Source organism: Misgurnus anguillicaudatus, chromosome 18 (genome assembly GCF_027580225.2).
Source record: "Misgurnus anguillicaudatus chromosome 18, ASM2758022v2, whole genome shotgun sequence".
Lineage (NCBI taxonomy): Eukaryota > Metazoa > Chordata > Actinopteri > Cypriniformes > Cobitidae > Misgurnus > Misgurnus anguillicaudatus.
The window spans coordinates 2839055-2859743 of NC_073354.2; the positions used below are offsets into that span (position 1 = coordinate 2839055).

At 38.5% G+C, this 20689-nt stretch overlaps 1 protein-coding gene across 1 annotated transcript in view; it reads left to right on the forward strand.

Moving 5' to 3' along the window:
- The window catches only part of rev3l (REV3 like, DNA directed polymerase zeta catalytic subunit), a 64396-nt gene that overhangs the window by 42743 nt on the left and 964 nt on the right, over nt 1-20689 (forward strand). The window contains exons 14-31 of the mRNA XM_073855527.1: nt 64-944; nt 1112-1200; nt 1314-1439; nt 1970-2162; nt 3962-4073; nt 5730-5845; nt 6227-6345; nt 6428-6546; nt 7727-7868; nt 8524-8768; nt 8903-9011; nt 11939-12145; nt 12264-12373; nt 12764-12878; nt 13009-13146; nt 13821-14011; nt 16551-16797; nt 17503-17721. Coding sequence (XP_073711628.1) covers nt 64-944; nt 1112-1200; nt 1314-1439; nt 1970-2162; nt 3962-4073; nt 5730-5845; nt 6227-6345; nt 6428-6546; nt 7727-7868; nt 8524-8768; nt 8903-9011; nt 11939-12145; nt 12264-12373; nt 12764-12878; nt 13009-13146; nt 13821-14011; nt 16551-16797; nt 17503-17721 — 3478 coding nt within the window. The remainder of the gene's footprint in view (nt 1-63; nt 945-1111; nt 1201-1313; nt 1440-1969; nt 2163-3961; nt 4074-5729; nt 5846-6226; nt 6346-6427; nt 6547-7726; nt 7869-8523; nt 8769-8902; nt 9012-11938; nt 12146-12263; nt 12374-12763; nt 12879-13008; nt 13147-13820; nt 14012-16550; nt 16798-17502; nt 17722-20689) is intronic.

Here is a 20689-nt window from a genome sequence, read left to right on the forward strand (position 1 = left end):
TCTTTGCTGGCTTATCAATAAAAAAAAAATCCATATCTAGAACCATCTTCACTGTTTCCACAGGGAGGTCGGTGGGCGGAAATTGACATTAGAAACCAGGCTAGCAACCGAACTGGCTGAATTTCATGGGGAATTATCTCAGGAGGGTTTGCAATTTTGGAAGCTTGCATTTTCTGCCATGACAAATGTTGGCTCTACCCAAATCCATGGTCCTAAAGCTTCAGTAATTACCAAGGATCAAACATCATCTTCTGGCAGTGATCAGAAAGTAATCATGGTTCCCTGCAAGAGTGCTCCAAGCAGGGAACGTGTGCAACTCTGGCTGCAGGCCAAGAAACAGTACGAGTGCCTTCAGAAGAATAGGAAAGTAAGTGGTGGCCAAACATTTGTTGAGCTTCATCGCAGCACATGTGACATGACCTCCTCTCAGAAGAAATATTTGGATTCACCTTGCTCAGAATATGTTGATAAAGGGCTTGGAAAAGTTTCAGAGTTGCAAAGTATCAAGAAAAACTCTATGAGTTTACCACTCCATATCTCACCGGTTAGGGCAACGTCATCTATAAATAGCCCTTCAAACATTATTCATTTCAAGGCCAAAGCTCAAGAAGAGGTCGAATTAAACAGAAGCAGTCAGGGCATGTTACCAGACTCACCTGAGCTTCCCACATGGCAGCAAAGCCCTGCTGGTTTAAAAGAGGATGAAGACAGGAAAGATTTGTCTGATAGATTACCTGCCCCCAACATGGATGGGTCTCAAAATTCCTATTGCACATCACCTGAAAATGTACAGCCAAGGGATCTCTTGAGTCCATCCCCTTTTCACATTAAAGACCAAGTTTCAGATGGTAAAGACACCTACCTTCTCCACAGCACGCCGGTTCTCAGGAGGAGGCGAAGCACTGATGACAATGAGTCTGGTTGCAGTCCAACAAAGACTGAAGGTATAGTTCACCTATTAATGTAACTTTGATAACTTAGTACAACTGTGCTTAATTCATGTTTTCTGTCACATTTTTTATAATGTTTGAGAAGATATGATGTCTAAGCATGCAAGTTACCTTATAGCCACTAAATAATTTTTGGATCTTTTGGATCTCGTCTTGTGAAGACATGGAGCCCAGATCACAGCGACTACATCAGAGGAGTACTAAAAACAAAGATGCTTTGCGAAGAGTTTTGCTGACCACACAAATGAAGGTCAGATCATAGACTATGACGATTATGAATCAGCTTAAGCTACAGTACCTTAGCTAATGTTCAAGATTGTATTATTTAGACTTTTATAGCACATACATTTTTTCCCCATACAGAATCAGCTTAACGCTATGAATGTTCCAAAGAAAGACAATTCTCAGATTGAGGGTCCATCGATCTGCAATTCTTATGGCTTTAAAGTCAGTATGCAGAACTTGCAGGAGGCAAAAGCATTGCATGAGGTAGGATCTGCTTTATCATATTTCATTAAATTAGGCTGTTGCTTAAACTTGCATTAATAGCAGAGTTCATCCAAAAATGAAAAGTACACCATGATTTACGCACCCTCAAGCCATCCACAATGTATATAATTATCTTTTTTCAGATGAACACAATCCGAGTTTATTAGAAAATGTCCTGGCTGTTCCACACTTCATAATAGTAGTAAATTGTGCTTTGATTTAAAGCCCAAAAAAGTCCATCCATCCTTCACAGAAGTAATCCACATGGCTTGAGAGGGTTAAATAAAGGCCTTCTGAAGGCAGTCAATGCGATTCTGTAAGAAAAATATCAATATTTCAAACTTCACAAACTAAAATAACTAACTTCTGGAAAAGACTTATGTAAGTTCACGAGAGAGTGCGTTTCCAACGTCGGACATAGCGTAGTGACGGACGTGGGAAAATCCCAGTTTTAGATGTCTATTTTCTGACTGGCATTATTTTTATGATAGTTTTAAATATTGATATTTAAGTCTAAATCCCCCTTCTAGGTACAGCACCTTACACTGATGACCATGGAGCTTCATGCGAGGACACGGCGTGACCTTGAGCCTGACCCTGAGTTCGACCCAATTTGTGCCTTATTCTACTGCCTCAGTTCTGATGCCAATCTTCCCAGTGCTGACACCACCCAGATAACCGGCTCCATCATTGTTGATAAAGATTGTTGTTCTTCGGGTCAAGGTGAGATTTGTATTTATTTATCAGTGTTGTGTTTGTAGGTCCTCATATCAGTAATACAGCCCAACACAGAAAAGCAATAAATCCTGTTGTTCATGTTAAGGAGCTATTTATTGTCCTAACCAGCCTCATGTGACAGTAGATTTGTGACACTGTGTTTGTGAAAACTGGGCTAAAGTCTCAAAATCTAATTCTGAGATAATGTGCATCAAAGTTTTTACCAAGCTCAATTTATGTTAACTCTTTAACCATTTGCGCTATCAAAAAAATTCGACTTGCTCCTGAAAGTAGACAAATTGCGCAAGTAGACTTTTTGGCAATAAATGGTTTATTACCGTAAATTCTTGCTTTCTGTCCGCCAATGGCAGCTATTTTCTGGAGAGCTGAAAAAGGAATTTTCTGCACACAGAAAAATTCAATCAAACCAAAAGAGGTGTATCAAAATTATTTTTTATTTATCGTATGCAAAAGTGAAAAAGTGGCAACAGTGCAAAGTGTATAAAAACAGACCAGAGAGCAGACGTTTTGGTCCATGTTTTCTTTAGTGATCATGCATGGGCTGAAACATCTGCTCTTTTTAGGGATGCACCGAATATTCGGCCACTGAAAACACTTTTATCACCGAAACAATACGGCCGAAATGTTGTGCTGACGCAAACAGAAACCGCGACCTGCACATGGTTGTCTGAAGCAACATGTCTGCGGTGTGGACGTATTTAACCGCAAAAAGGTTCTAAAGGGAGCAGCTTTCTGTACGCATAGACACACATGCGGTTGAATGTGTCCGGTTTAGCTTCAGTCACACGTAATCATCACTACGCCTTTCAAAATCAGAACTCTTGATGTGTAAACTTTAGAGAGAGTTGCGCTACTGTGTCTCAAACTGTAGTCCATTAAAATACATTCGGTGAATAAAGCAATGAAAAACAACGTAACGTTTTTATGTTGAGCGACTATATATGCTGCGTCGTTTTAAGTGCACTCAGTAGTGCATACACTGAGAGACGCGTTTCAAAAAGCAAGTGAACATAAAATCTTTCTGTTATTGACAAGGCACATACACACAAAATGATCTCTACAGTATTCTTCAGAAACCAGTCTGTGCTTATTTGGTCTTAAAGAGACAGTAACCTTAATTAACCTACTTAAGTCTGTATCATTAATGTTAATCAAACAACCCAAGACAAAGAGAATATCACTTCTGTGGCTCTGAAAATAAATAATAATAATATTTAATTTGTACAATAAAAGAACTTTGTTCTTTTTTATAAATGTTTGCAATTTCTTTATTTGTTATTAGATTTTCCCACCCCTTGCTCATCCGAAAAATAATCTGATATGTGCCTCAAAAACTGTAATGTGATCTGAACCGTGAGTTTTGTGATTTGTCACACCTCTAGTAAATATAGTACACAGTGATAGCCATTAATGCAATGGTACTAATAATTGGCATAATAATTTCTTTCTGTGTTTCGGCCCTGGTTTCCTCTTTTTCAGTTTCAGCCAAGCATTTTCATTTCGGTGCATCCCTAGCTCTTTCTATATACACAATAGAAGTTAATAGTAAAAAAAAAGATTTTTGTCATGTTGTGCAAAGGAGGTCCACACTGCTTTGTTGTCCTCCAAGACACACAGTTCTCATGTTTAGTGTGGGCAGATGAGTTATTTACTTTAAATGTTGGCTAGCGTTTCAGTTACAATCACTTATTGGTGTTCACATAGGATGTCCATATTAACTTATGCTGTATCATTTGTTAGTATTTTGTATTTCTTTCTGTACCAACATTTTGTTCCCATTTTAGCCTCAAGGAGCACAGCACCCTTGTTGTTTAGGTCTGGTGTGACAGGTCTACAAGTTACCTATGCCCGTGATGAGAAGGAGCTGTTTGAAGAGATCTCGAACATCATGAGAAAGTAGGTTAAAAGGTGTATTTTTGATATAACTTTGGGGATATTATTTTAGAAAATTAAAAATGTTAAGGGTTAATAAAATGTACCTTTTTAATGTGTTTATAAACAGAAACTAATATTTTATAGTAAATGGGCATCTAATCATGCTGGGTCAACTAAGGGCAGTTCTGAGTTTACTTATTCGATTTCCAACACTTTATTTTATTACACATGGGGTCATATTCAGAACATCATATATCTTGGAATCTACACTACAATAAAGTGCCTTAAAAATGAAGAATCCAAAAAAATTTTATAAAGAACAAAAAAAATAAAACATATTAATACATTTCTTAGTAGAAGACATGAAAACTTTCACAATTTTTTTTACCATTGGCATGTAATGCAACAAAGATTGACAACAGACCAAAACCACCATTTTCTCTGAAAGAAAAATAATGATGCTGCTCTCTTTCAAAAGTTGTTTTTCACTCCCCTGTAATTTAGCTCCAAGTTTTAGGTAAAATTAGGGGTGGGCGATAAACCGGTAGACATAATTAACTGGTAGAAATTTGTCAACCGGTAGAGATTTTGGACTATCGTTTCTATCGAGGTTACGTGCCCACGTCACGCTCCTGTGCGTGTGGTCACGAAAATTTAACATTTGTACACGTATTTAAGCACTGCAGTTTTAAAACAAGTTATTTTAAGCCATTGAAACACAGACAACAGATCTGTATGCGTGCGTTCTTTCTGTGTGTCAGGAGCGGACAAGTCGCGCAACCGCTGCTCTTTCTGTCTGTGAGGAGCGCGTAAGTCGCGCGACTGCTGCTCATTAAGCTCGTGAGCATTTTTCCCGCTTTATTGGCCTTAAATACATATATGCATCAAAATCCCCGTCTTTGCAAGCATCCTCATAAACACGACCAGTTAGGTCTTAAGAGAAGGTAAACAGCTTAAAGAGAAAGCGCATGTGTAACAGTGTATTGGATCCGGACTTTGGTCTTAAAGGGGAAGTTACCTAATTTTGCTCCTGTCTGTCACTCGTGTTAATCAAACAGCATTGAAGGAAAATCTCTCACTGCTCCTGATTAAATCACCTATTACCTTAAATAAAAAATATATATAGACCTATACATACATGCATAATTATTTATTATCATTCTTACTGTTTATCTTCAGAGAGCTTGAGTTTTGTTTGTTTTTATTTTCTTTCTATGCTTGTATATGTTTTTTGTGAGAATTATGAACATTTCTATGGTATTAAAGATTTAAACCTTATTAAAACATAAAAAACTCTACCGTGATACATATCGTTGTTATGACATAAAATTAATCCTATCGTGATAGAAGATTTTGGTCATATCGCCCACCCCTAGGTAAAATTATAATTTTTACCCCTCTCTACAAAAAAGTGGCTTACTTGGTAAATATTAATTCATGACATTTAATTTTTTTGGATTATTTGTCATTGAATTCTTCTTTTTCCAGAAAATTAGTTATCAAAAGCCAATTTTTTAGACAGTGAAGTTTCCAAAATTAGGTTGATTTGACATGACCCCACTGACCCCACTCACTCAACTTTTGGGCAACCATTTAGGCCAGATAAGAGACATGTGCAACTATAAGCCCCCTGTGCATCAGACCCTCTCATAGGAACATCTATCCCACTGTCCACAGGTATGACCCAGACATCCTGATTGGCTATGAAGTCCAGATGCACTCTTGGGGCTACCTACTCCAACGTGCATCAACACTGGGTGTGGACCTGTGTCAGCAGCTCTCCCGTGTACCAGGTAAGGTTGTCTGTACCAGTGTATAACTGTCAGGCAAGGACTATTATTTTGTGCATCTTTAAAAGAAAACCACCCAATCAAAAACTGATTATCGGTATTTAGTAACAACACACTCATTTTGTGACTACACCCATTATGTTAGATACTCTTCTGTTAACAAAAAATTGGGATGTTGACCACAGATTTTTTTTCACCGGTAAACCGCTTCATTTGAAAAAGCAAATGTTTTACAATACACCAAAACTTGTAGTAATACAGAGTAGAAAACAGAAACATCGGAGCATTATTTATTATTTAATGATGACTTGCAACCAAAACAGGCCAGGTTTATGCCAAATTTGTGTCTCAATTGTTATTAATTGTCATTACTACTCATTACAGGAGATGCGAAAGAGAATCGCTTTTTGGCAGAGAAAGATGAATATGGGGCCGAGACCATGAGTGAAATCCATATTGTTGGACGCATTGTCCTCAACCTGTGGAGGATTATGAAGACTGAGGTACTTTTTGACATTTATACCCCCAGATTTCAAAAGCTAACACTATTGTACTGTTGTCAAATCTTTTTCTATTTGTTTTCAGGCTGCATTAAATAACTACACTTTTGAGAATGTTGCTTTTCACCTCCTGCACCAGCGCTTTCCCATCTACAGCCATCGCACGCTCTCTGACTGGTTTGATCACAACACACACGTGCACAGGTGGGAAACCCTCTATTATCAGTTGTTCCCAGTGAGCGTTATTACTAACATGGTTTAGTCCATTTATCAGGCCTGTTATTTCAGAGTTTCTGGGTGGTTTGTGACCTTTAATGCTATGCCGTACATTCGATGCAGAAGTACTGTATAAAGCCTGCTTAAGAAACTTCTGGGGACCCATGTGGGTACCGGGACCCCAGTTTGAAAACCCTTGCTCTACAGCACCCCTTGTTACATTTACATATATTTGTAAAATTATAAAACGCTACAATTATGTGGCCTGTACTACAAAACCTTTAAAGGAATAGTCTACTCATTTTCAATATTAAAATACGCTACTACCCCAACCAAGAACCGTTGAATCATCCCTCCATCATCCGTGTGCGTGCACGCAAGCGCCGGAGCGCGATGCGACGCCCCGACAGCACTAGCTCAGCCCCATTCATTCAATGCTACCATCTAGAGACAAAGTTAGAAGTGACCAAACACATCGACGTCCTTCCCATTCAAGACGAGTAGTTATACGAGCAAGTTTGGTGGTACAAAATAAAACATAGCGCTTTTCTAAGCGGATTTAAAAGAGTAACTATATTGTATGGCGTAATAGCACTTTTGGGAGTACTTCGACTCGCCTGAAAAGTCCGCTCCCCTTCTCACTCTCATAATGGGAGAGGGAGGGTGTTACTGCGCCGAGTCGAAGTACTCCCAAAAGTGCTATTACGCCATAAAATATAGTTACTCTTTTAAATCCGCTTAGAAAAGCGCTATGTTTTATTTTGTACCACCAAACTTGCTCGTATAACTACTCGTCTTAAATAGGAAAAACATTGATGTGTTTGGTCACTTCTAACTTTATCTCTAAATGGTACAATTGAATGAATGGGGCTAAGCTAAATGCTTTCGAAGTGTCGCAGCGCGCTCCAGCGCTTACGTGCACGCACACAGATGATAGAGGGATGTATCAACAATTCTTAGTTAAGGTAATAACATATTTTAATATTGAAAATGAGTAGACTATTCCTTTAACCTTTTTAGCACCAGTGCTACATTTTGCCTCAGTGGCCATTATAACCGTGTAATGAAAATCTGATCCTGGGACAGCCCTATGTCAAACTTACACTAGTAAAGTCATTGCATTTTGTATGTTCTGATATCTTTTGGTTTGTGCTGTTGTTTTTGTCAGGTGGAAGGTGGTGGATCACTATGTAAGTCGTGTTTGTGGGACGATCCAGTTGCTGCAGCAGCAGGATATTATTGGCAGGACAAGCGAACTTGCGCGTCTGTTTGGGATTCAGTTCTACCATGTGCTTACAAGGGGTTCACAGGTCAGCATACATTTAAAACAGACCTGTCAGAGGTTGTGGTCTCTTATGTCTGTGCCCCATATTTATCATAAAAACAACTATTTTAGTTATTTTAGCTTTTCATCGTAAGCTTTGTTTGAATTAAATTACAAGTAGTGGTTAAAATCTGCAAAACCTTAATTTACTCATCCCCATGTCATCCCAGATGTCGTATGTGGTTTCCCAAATAAACAAAGTCCCCTTCATGACTTCCTGTACTCAGATGAACACAAAGACTTAAAAAAAAAGTGCAGTCACTTTATGTTCCTACTTGTAGAGAATTCAACATGTTAAAGCTACATATATCCACAATGGTTGGTGTGTTTTAGATAACAATTATTAAGAAATATATAATGAAAGTAACACCTTTATCTTATGTAAACATGGAACTATATTATTAACTTAATATTATTAACTAAAGTTGCTTTTCCATTGTGTGGTACGACACCGTGCCGAGCCGTACTATTCGATGGAAAAGCGCCATAATTGCACTTATGTAATCAACCAACTTCACTTTTATGTGCTCACACTTGCCCCTGAATACAATATTTAACTGGGGAAAAACACTGTGTGTGTGCTAATATTTGTTTGTGTCTAGATAAAGTTTTGTGATGTATTATCTCTTCTCTTTATGCAGTATCGTGTGGAATCAATGATGTTGAGGGTTGCGAAGCCGATGAATTACATCCCAGTGACTCCAAGCACACAACAACGTGCGCAGCAGAAAGCACCACAATGCATCCCGCTTGTCATGGAGCCAGAGTCCCGTTTCTATAGCAACTCGGTCATTGTGTTAGATTTTCAGTCGCTGTACCCATCCATCATCATCGCCTACAATTACTGTTTCTCTACCTGCCTCGGACACGTGGAAAGTCTCGGAACGTAAGTATTATTTTGGATTAAGTGAATAGTTCAAATAGTTTCAATCTTATTGGAGATGATTTCTTGAAATGTATATTAATGCTGTATTTCTGTCCAGTCGGTTTGCTGGTTTAATTGTTTTTTTTCTCTTTTAGGTGTGATGAGTTTAGGTTTGGTTGTACATCTCTCAGAGTTCCTCCTGACCTGCTATACCAGCTTAGAAATGACATCACCATTTCTCCAAATGGCATTGCATTTGTTAAGGTAATGCTGAAATATGAACATACAGTTGAAAACAAAAGTATAGAGCGCCGTAGTGGTTCCCTTGCAAAAAAATATGATCTGGATTTGGATTATCGCAAAAAATAAACTGTGTTTAACAAACATTTATGACACACAAAAACACTTTACAAGTATTTTTTATGTTTTATGACGTAGAATAAAACGAAAATATCTTATGTTAACCAAAGATTAATTTCAAAACTCCATGGATTTCAGGACGATGGAACCGGAAGTGCTAAAATGCTAACTCAGTTCCGGGCTTTGCCTACAAAAATACATCAATTATTTTCCAATAATTCCCAAATGCTATTTAACATTGTGCGAGTGCTACTAGCTTTTTAAGGGGATAAGAGATGAGACTCTTATTGGACTGCACTTTATGCTCAAAATACACTACCCATTACTCATTACAAGAATAGGAACAACCCTTATAGACTGCGCTAGGCAAACAAACCATTTATCCCATTGTTAAATTAGCAAAAGTGGATTCGGACACGCCCTTTTAAGGGGGTCGCACACTGGACAGTCGCATCTAGGACAACTGTGAGGTATTGTTAATCGGAAGTGCACATTAAATAGCGCAAGCTTAGTCCGATAGCGTCTTTTTCAAAATGCTAAATATACGTTAAGCAGCCAATGTTAATGATTTGGGACAAATATGATGTTATTTAATGTTAAACTATGTAAGTGGTGCTCTGTGGCACGAAAGGGATTTGAGCAACTTCCTGCTGGGCGCCGCGGACAGGCGCCACCTGTCGGTGCCGGTGTGCATATACTCATGTGATTTCTTTAGAACGGCGTGGCGCTGAGCTGCGCGTCTGGTGTGCGACTCCCTTTAGACTGTTTCATGAGAAAAGTCTGTGCTTTGTGTAGGCCAGTCAAGGACAATCTGTTTACTCATTTGGAGGTAGTTCTGGAAGAAAAAATGTTGACCCAAAGTTTTCTTGCAGACTGCTTCTCATAGTCTTCCTTTTTCATTATTCCTTCCACCCTGATGAGATTCCCAGTTCCAAATGCACTAAAACATTTACACAGCATTATACTTTCACCGCCATGTCTCACTGTGGGAACGGTGTTTTTTGGGTTGAGCAACTTCTCTATGGCCAATGAACTCTAGCTTTGTCTCATCCAGCAAAGGACACGTTTCGAGTATGCATCATGTCTTTGAATTTTCATCAAACTTTAGTCCATGGACACATGGAGATGTCTCTTCTTCAGAATCTATTCCTGTGCAGGACTCTAGTGACTTTTGTCTTAGTAGTTGTTCTTGGGTCATAAGAAACCTCTTACACTAGTTTCTGTTCAAAGTTTCTTTTCATGATGACAGTACATATTATTTTACTAGTCGTGTTGCAAGATACTAATCATCAGCTTAAAGTGCAATTTAAAGTCTTTAATTAGATTAATTTGGTTAATTTGGAAAGTCATTGGATAGCAGTGGTTTGTTCCATAGCCAATCAATCAGATAATTACTTAAGAGATTACTGCATCTTATTCAGTCTGCCGCCATGTTAATTCCAAACCGAGCCTGTGAGAGATCGACGTCCAGAGCTTGCGCTTTAAACCTATTGTTTTGTATCGGGATGCTGGTCATTCAGCCATCAAAACACACAAAATACAGTGGACCATGTTGGAGACCCATGCTCTGGACGTCCATCCCTCACAGGTTTGGGATCAGCATGGTGGCATGGTAAATAAAGGGCTCGTTATAGTTATGTGTAGGTCCTACGGCGTAGCCGCGACAGCGTAGGTTCCACGTCCGTTTTCATTTATACTTTTGCGTCGTTGTCCGCGGCGATGTGTAGCACACGGCAAGACCTCTGGTAGGCAGTAACCACGCGTGTAACCACAGTAGCAGCACGAACGTCAAAGAAGAAGAAGCTTGACAAGTTAACCCACAAACGAAGAAGAAACAGCAACTTGATGTGTATGATTCGAGAAGACAGCAATGATGGAAGTAAATAAACAGCGACTTTTTTTCAACTTGGCTCATTTTTGTTTTCCCCGTCGCAAACGGAAATACCTGTGACGCAGTTTTTTTATCTGATGGGAGGGTTCTGGTGGACCAATCACAGCGCTTGCGGTCCGCGTAGAACTGACGCGCTACTAAAAATTTTGCGAGGTGCCTGTCAGGCCAGGCACAGGCTACAGATAACCTTCTGTGTAGAGCTTACACACGACAATAAATCTGGCTTAAAGGCGGAGTGCACAATGTTTGAAAGCCAATGTTAATATTTGAAATCACCTAAACAAACACGCCCCTACCCCAATAGAATCTGGACCTTCTTTTAAAAGACCCGCCCCACACATACGCAACCCGGCAAGGATGTCGGTTAGTAGACACGCCCCTTACTGCTGATTGGCTATAAGCGTGTTTTGGTAGTCGGCCCGTCTCCTTTTCCAAAGCGTTTTTCAAACATTGTGCACTCTGCCTTTAAGGTGTATAATATGGACCATAGCAGTTTATATTTTATAATTATTTTATTCCAGGCAAATTGAAAGAAATAAGGCTTTCTCCAGAGGAAAACTCTAATAAGAAATGCTGCATTAATATTCCCTTGCTCTGTTAAACATCACTTGAGAAATGTTTTTAATAACCAAACAGATCTGGGGCACCATTCACTTTCATAGTATTATTTTTTACAAAATATCTTTATTTGTGTACTTAAACAATTTTGGAACAACTTGAATAAAGGGTGAATAATTGATGACATAAGTTTCATTATTCCGTTAACTATCCTTTTATGTTAAAATTAACCAAATATAAAAATTTACATTGCACAGTGTATATGTTCTGCTTTACCCCTACTTTAGACTTAGCTAATCCATTCAGGTAATGAAGCTGTATATATTGTAATATTTTACAACTCTCTTACAATGTTTTCTTTGAATGGCTGTGTTTTGTTAAGGCGTCAGTACGAAAGGGTGTCCTTCCTAGTATGCTGGAGGAGATTTTGAACACCAGGATTATGGTAAAGCAGTCCATGAAGGCATACAAGAACGACAAAGCTCTGTCCCGTCTCCTGAACGCCAGGCAGCTCGGCCTTAAACTTATCTCCAATGTCACCTATGGTTACACTTCTGCCAACTTCTCAGGACGGATGCCCAGTGTTGAGGTACATGTTTTGTTATCCACTAATAGGTCTGTTCTGATAGGGTCCCAGACAGAATTAACCATAAAAAGTGTTGATTATTGTGTAGCCAAAACTAATAATTTCTCTCTTCTCACTTGAGGTTGCTGACAGCATTTTGCACAAAGCTCGAGAGACTTTGGAGAGAGCCATTAAGATGGTGAATGACACAAAGAAGTGGGGAGCCCGGGTGGTTTATGGAGACACGGACAGGTAGGGAAAGAACTTGAATGCATTCAACTAAGTAAGACATGGATTTTTTGCAGTGTAGGCCTCGAAAACCAGGATACCCAAAATAAAACCAGAATTAAACAGCCACACTTTAATCATGTAAATCTCTTAACTCACTGGTTCTCAAACTGGGGGCACAACACCTTTTGGGGGGGCCTTTTTTATGACATTTTATAAGTAAGGGATCATGTATAGGCAGCAGGTTGTTATTATAGAAATAAGCTTTGACAGTGTGATCAGGACCCAACGCGTAGTGGATCATGTCACGCATGTACTGTATTTCATATAGACAAAGCAATTTGACAGATTGCTTGATAATTGAAATCTGCTAGACATGGCATCTCTTTTATTCTCTCTTTCTCTGTGTTTCAGCATGTTTGTGTTGTTGAAAGGAGCCACCAAGGAACAGGCATTTAAGATTGGTCATGAAATCGCAGAGGCAGTGACTGCCACCAACCCTAAACCTGTCACACTGAAGTTTGAGAAGGTAAGATGTAGTGGTCAATCTTGAATGTGTCTGTGTGTGTTTAATGTATGTTTTTGGTTATAAAATGTGTGTGGGAGTTTCTCGTTGCTTCCTTAAAAATTTTGTTTGTGCATTTTGTGTGTTTGTGCAGGTGTACCTGCCATGTGTGTTACAGACCAAGAAGCGCTATGTTGGATACATGTATGAAAGCTTGGATCAGAAAAACCCTGTGTTTGACGCCAAAGGCATCGAGACCGTACGTCGAGATGGCTGCCCTGCTGTTGCCAAGGTAACGAGTGCTCCAGAATCATACTAGCAATACTATTTCTCAACCTGTCACTCACACTGCCGTTCAAAACAAGAGGGACGAATCAGTGTGTTATTTGACATTAGAAGTGTTGGTTAAATACTAGCTTGTATTTTACTCACCCTTGAGCCATTCTTAGGTGTATTTGACTTTTTTTTCTTTCAACCAAACACAGAGTCAGAGTTATATTAAACAATGATTACCTGGCTCTCTACAGCTTTAAAATGGCATTGAATAGTGACCCATTTTTAAATCTCCAAAAAGTGCATCCATTCACCAAAAGCTAATGCATAGTTAATAAAGTCCCACTGTGGGTAAAATCTGGTTTTATTGTTGATTAAGCCTGAGGTCCGACCCGAATTATTATATTTTTGACCCGAACCCGCGGGTCTCGTCGGGTTTGTCGGGCCGACCTTTTGAGAACTCCAGGGTCCAGGGCCGACCTTTTGAGAACTCTAGTCCAGGGTCACATATTATGTATGGATGCCGTATAGACTCGATTGCAGCACAGCTGCTTCAGCTCTACTTCTGTGCTGCTCACACATACAGGGTAACCTGTTAACATCAGCACTGATTAGTAACAAAACAAAAATGTGACCCATCACATTGTCTATGTAGGATTGTATTTTCGATGACTAAAATTGTGTGTTAATCAGATTCTGGAGCGATCTCTAAAGCAGCTGTTTGAGACGCGAGACATCAGTCTGGTGAAGCAGTATGTGCAGCGGCAGTGTCTGAAAGTACTCGAGGCCAAAGCCAGCATGCAGGACCTCACCTTTGCCAAAGAGTATCGTGGCAGTGGATCGTACAGGCCAGGGGCTTGTGTCCCTGCTCTGGAGCTCACGAGGTGAGTGAGTGTGTTTGTTTGTAAAGTGTGTGTGTGTATGAGTTCTGAGTTTCATACATTTTTGATCAACAAATTTGAAAAGGTAATATAATACTAAAGTAACCATTTTTACTTAAATACATGTGAGCAATAACAGTCTTAAAGGCGGGGTGCATGATCTCTGAAAGCCAATGTTGATATTTGAAATCACTTAAACAAACACGCCCCTACCCCAATAGAATCTGGACCTTCTGTTGATAGACCCGCCCCACACGTACGCAACCCAGACAACGATGTTGGTTAGTAGACACGCCCCTTACTGCTTATTGGCTACAAGTGTGTTTTGGTACTCAGCCCGACTCTCTTTTCCAAAGTGTTTTTCAAAAATCATGCACCCCACCTTTATTCATTGTTTTTCTTATTCCAAGGTAAAGGGAGGCAGATACTTATTTGTGAACGAGTCTGTGAAAACTCAACTAAAGTCATTTTTTGTGATTTACTGTTTTCTGCATAAAATCATCTTACTTAATTTAAAGAACATTCTGTGAAAATATCATCTTGATATCTTTAATAGTAACTTTGAAAGGTCATGTAAAGGGTTTATATTATTGTGAAATCAAATTTTGATGCTCCACATCTCATCATTAGATTATTAGACTTTAGATCCAACACTGGGAGTGTGTGACCGACTCTTCAGACCCTAAAGTGTAATTTCACACGTAAGGAATAATTAACTATGGGCCATTGAATTATTAGAAAAATTATGCACACCGGAAGAGGTGATGCAGCCACGGCACGATAATTTTCAATAATTCAACAGCCTGAAGTCAATTATTCCGCTTATACTACGGTTACCCACACCTCAATACATTGATCACATGATATATTTAAAGGAATTTGTCTGGTTTTTGTACTTAAATCACTATTTAGTTGGACTATGTCTTCCGTGTCTCATCTAATGGCTCTTTTGCTTGTTCCAAAACGTCATTTTAAAGCTGGCAATGGAGGCTTGAGCCGTTGATAGCATTAATGCGACAGAGAGAGAGAGAGAGATTGTGTGAATGAGGCTACCTCTGTGCGTCTCTAAACAGCGCTGTTATTGCCTTGGAAAATCGTCTGTCATGTTGTTTTTGTTAGTCCGTTATTACAGTTAACTATGAGAAGTGATATGAAACTGTAATGCGGTCAAGAGAACTGCCTGGAACTACGTTCGCTGTGCGTTTCCCAGAAAATAACCGCACACCTCAGAACGTTCATCAGCCAATCAGATTTAAGCATTCAGCAAACCCGTAGTATAAGTGTCTTTAATTTTTTAAGGGGACATATCATGAAAATGTGATTTTTTTCCCCCCCATGTTTAAGTGCTATAATTGGGTCTGCAGTGCTTGTATCAACCTAATAAATAAATAAAGATCAACCAAGTAACTTAGTTTTGGTAAACCATTCTCTGCAAACATGTAAAAAAAAATAAGTCGTTAAAATTTGGCTTCCTTGTAATGTAAAAATGGGATCTTATTATAATAATAATAATACCACCCCTTAATCTGAATGAAACGCAGGTGTGTTTGAACTAAACTCTTCAGGATAGTGACCCTCCAGGACCCAAGATGTTTTATTCGCTGACTTTAGCTAGCTCTTTTGCATTCTAGTTAGGTAGAAGAAAAACGTAGTGAAAGCGCTAGCCAATGGTAAATAGCTACGCTGATCAAGGCGCTTAATCTGACACCAGAGTCCGGGACAACCAGAGTAGTTCAATGTAATGATGATGCAAGCTGCCTCTAAAACGACCAACGAAGAACAACTACAACATTGTGACGAAACCTTCTTTGTAGGATAGTTTGTCCGTTTAGAGCTACTGGAGAAACATGCCGCCACAAAATGGCGACTTTTATTTATTTATTATTTAAGGGATAGCCCCTTGAGATGCACCATCTCTTTTTTTAAGGGGGTCCTACAACGTGTGGGACTGGGTAACTTATGTAATGTAAGGTGTCCCATGGTGTATGTAAATAATAATGGCCCCTCATTCCAAAGTAATAAAAACTTAACCGTTTATTATTTAAGGTCTTTATACACCACTGAAAACAGTTATGTATATTATATTGCATTTCTGTCAATAAAATGTACACACTGCGCCTTAAAATTTATGTGTGATATGAATGAATAGCACATAAACGGCTGTTGAGATTGTGTTCTCACTTGAAATAGTATTGCTTATGTCACAACTTAACCAGCGGAGAGATGCAGACATTTCCTGATTAGGTATCAATTTAATATGGAAATATGCTGATGTTTTGCCTTCGTGTACTGTATATTTGTAAAAGCGTGCTTGCGCTTTGTCTGATTTAGTTTATTGTCTGCATGCATGCTATGGTTTGCTGTACTGTACCTGAAGGCAGTTGCTTAGCAACACAGCCATTAACAGATATAGAAATTAAATTACAGAGACATGGTTGAGTGTTAGAGATTCAGTCCCTTATTTGCTCTGCCAGAATATGTGCTTGTAAAAGATAAAGGACTGTGCAATAATAAATGTTACTTGTATCTTTCTGTCTGTCAGGCGTATGATGGCGTACGATCGACGGTTAGAGCCGCGTGTGGGTGAGCGTGTGCCGTATGTTATTGTGTACGGTATGCCAGGTGTCCCTCTAATACAGCTGGTGCGACGGCCGCTAGAAGTACTGCTGGATCCGAGTCTACGCCTCAATGCCACCTACTACATCACAAAGCAAATCCTACCACCACTAGCACGAATTTTCAACTTGATCGGGGTGGATGTGTTCAACTGGTACCACGAGCTTCCAAGGGTTAGTTTCTGTCATTTTTTTTTAGCTGATAAAATCTGAAGCTGGAGCTAAAATGTGGATGTATTTAAATTTATTTAAACTTTTCTTTTGCTCTTTTATTTTCTTCTGATCCTGTTGTTAATAGTATTGAATCATAGTAGTTACTTTTAATAAGCTTAAAAGCACCATCTGGTGGTGGGTTGTGAACAGAACATAGACTTGCATGAGTTTTTGTTTATGTTATATTAGCCTGGGATAGCAGAGAGACAACTGTATGTAACTATATGATGAAACCCTTAAAGGGTCAATGCTTTAAAAAACATATTTTTAAAAATCTTTTAAAATTGATGTAATGGATATTTTTAGTCAGGAACAATGTGTTTATATATTACTGATACATTTAAAAGTATTCAAAAGTTTTGCTAATTTCAGATCCTAAATGTGTGGCATAAGAAAGTAGATCCACATGTGCTTGTTAGGACATACTCAGTATTCTGTTTGGACTTCATTTGCAAAATGTATAAAATAAACGGCTTGGTTGGCAAGTTATTTCTGATATTAAACTGGGATAGGACTGGAATCATTTTTGGAAAAATTCAACCTGTCGCCTTTCAAGAGCCTGTTACTTTAATGAGTCATGCAAATGAGCAAGACGGTGAAATAATTAATTTTCAAATTGATTTTGTCCAAAGGTTTAGTAAATGTTGATTGTATTTTTCTGTGTAGATACAGAAGGCGTGGAGCTCTGGGGTGGGCGCAGGGGGCGAGGAGGGCACAAGGAAAGGCACCATCTCTCAGTACTTCACTACGCTGCATTGCCCCGTTTGTGATGAGCTAACACAGCTGGGAGTGTGTGAGCGTTGTCGTGCTGAACCACAGCGGGTCGTCGTTACCCTACACCAGGACCTGCGACTGTGGGAGAGCCAACAAGACCAGCTCCTAAAGGTTAGGGGTCACACATCTCATTGTATACAGGGTGTTTCACTCATTACATATATGCATTTGGCAAACACTTTTACACTGCATTCAATCTACATATTTCTTTTATCAGTATGTGGGTGAAGATATTAGGGCTGACTTCTTATAGTCGAGGATTCGACTATGAACCTCATAGTCGAATAGTAGCGAAGTGTTGTGTAACAAGCAGCACTGAGAAGCTTAACCGCATGGATGACAAGTAACTGCGCTTTTCACGTTAAATTAATATATAGCTATGCCCTTCTTGTTTTTCACATCATATTAATAATAAAGGTAAAATAGATAGTCAAGAGTTAAGAGAGTAACTTGTTTTTTGTACATTTCTATTCAAAATGTAATACTATGCAAAAGTAAAGCAAAGATGACAGAATAATTGTAGCATAAATTAAATTACTTTAATTTAACCGATTAACACAAATACAAAGCACCATAATATAACTGATTGCTTACCAGCATTAAAACCACTTAAAATAAAAACCTTTAAAGGTTTTTCTTTGTATACAGCGTCCGCTCCGTGAATAAGGGAGCTGCAGACAAAAACGCTGGTGGCTTTATTATTAACTGACTGAACACTTGATTCTTAGCTGGACATTTAGATATGAACGTTTTTCATCAACAGTATCTGCGTGAAACATTATAAACATTGAAAATCACCTGCGACTCCAGCACGTCCACTATGAGTCCGCTTAATGAACGGCTTTTCATTCAGTCCACGTGAGCTAAACTGTAATTTTTTACTCGCATAGGCTATATTTCTACATATTCTTGACCAAGTAACACTCGAATATAATGTAAGTTGTTTTGTAATGTAAATTCACTTTAACTTGTTCTGAAATAATGACAAATCTTTCTAACTAAAAGGATCTATCCAGCATAATTTACCCAAAATAATGATTTATTTGTTTTTATACTTATAGATACAAATTAATTTATCTACTAATATACTATTGAAAATGCCATAGATAAATATTCATTTCCTTCTGTACAGGTGCATAAATACTGTCTTAATTTTATTTTCTTTAAGACAGTGGTTCTCAAACTGGGGGCCGGGGCCCCCAGGGGGGCCGCGAGATGGTGCCAGGGGGGCCCCAGTTTTATGACATTTTATAAAATAAATTAATTTATCATGAATTCTGTGCAATTAAACCTAAAAAAAATGAGACTACTAACCAACAGCACTACTTCATATCATTTAATATGTGTTGTTTAATTGAAAGTTGAGTTTTAAAACTTTTTTCTTGTCATTAATTTTCTTTGGGGGGGACGCAAAGGAATACACCATACACAAGGGGGGCCGCACGCTGAAAAAGTTTGAGAACCACTGCTTTAAGACACTGCTTTGTTCTGTATATACCGATGCTCTGTGAATTTGCACTTAAAAAGCCTTCTTATTCTTTAATTTATTTTTGTTTTATATATATATATATATTTATACCACGGGTCTGTTGAATGCTGCATTCTGATTGGCTGAGAAATGTTTTATGGGTGTTGATTATTTTTCTGTTAACCGCACACCTATCTTTTCAAATGTCTTAAAAATAGGCACCAGAGCAATGTTTGTGGTAACCGTGGTATAAGCGGAATAATTGACTCCGGTCCTTTGAATTATTTGAAAATAATGCACACCTGCGGTGTAACGGCACTCCGCTTCGCGTCGTGCCGCATTACCACCTTGGTGTGCATTATTTTCTTATAATTCAATGGCCCGTCGTCAATTATTCCTTATATATATATATATGCTATAGTGAGTCACGCAAAATCACCGCAAGGGAAATTCCTTCACCGCCACAGCCCTAGCTGCTATCACAAAAAAAAAAAAGGTTCGACTATCAGTCGACTATTGTTAAATCTAACAAATCAGATTAGATTAGAAAACAGCCCTAGAAGATATAATTGCAGGTATATTTGGTGTCCAGTCTTTTTTTCCTTTTTAATTATTTTAGTAATCTGGTACTCATTTTCATGGATCACAAAATGTTACAGGCCGTAACAATATAATATTTTCTGCAAAACGTGTTTTATATAGCTGAAAATCATGATTTCCTGTTATCCAAATTAGTCTGTGTCAATTCTGTTACCAGAGTAGAGTAACAGTGCTGACACAGTGACAACCGCACTCCCCTACAGTACATCATGGGTTATTTAACAGGTTTATGACATTTTATAACATATATTAATTTATCATAAATTCTTTGTAATTAAACCTTAGACAAATAAGGCTAACCAACATCACTACAGTTTTGCTTAATTCAAATTTTAAGTTTTATAAAGTACAACAGAACAACACTCACTCTCAAAACTGCGATGATTGACACAAAGGTAACCCTAGCATTGATTTGCCGTCTTGCATGGTTTTCACTCACAGCTTTCACCAAAATAATAGTACATTAATATTTATTTTTCAATAATCCACCGTCTTGGCATTGTATGCATTTGTGAGGCTGCTTCTCTTAGCGCTGTCTTGCAGTGTTGCCAGGTCCTGGTCAATATTTTGATCTTTGGGTTAAAGCATTTGGATTTATTTCACTTTATTATTTCTTGTTCGCTGTATTTTTCGTGCAAGATCTGGCAACACCAGTCAAGTTATTCAGTCGTAGAATGCAGCTGTCAGTCCCATAAATGACTTAAGTGTGTGCGTACAGGATTAAGCAATAAAAGGTGAAATGACAACCGACTTTAAATGTAGCGTGTACGAGGCCTGTGTAACAGAGCTGGCAGTCATACACAGAGAAACACAAACTCTCCATTTTTTTCACACACACATACATGAATGTCAACACTGTTACTCTTCCTTGGTAACAGAGTTTGACGGAAACAGAATTGACATTGACAGGAAATCAGAATTTTCAATGATATATATTATTTAGAATTTACATTTGTAGTTTTCAATAATTGAATTTGATCTGTCATATTTCATATGTCTGTGTTTTGTTTT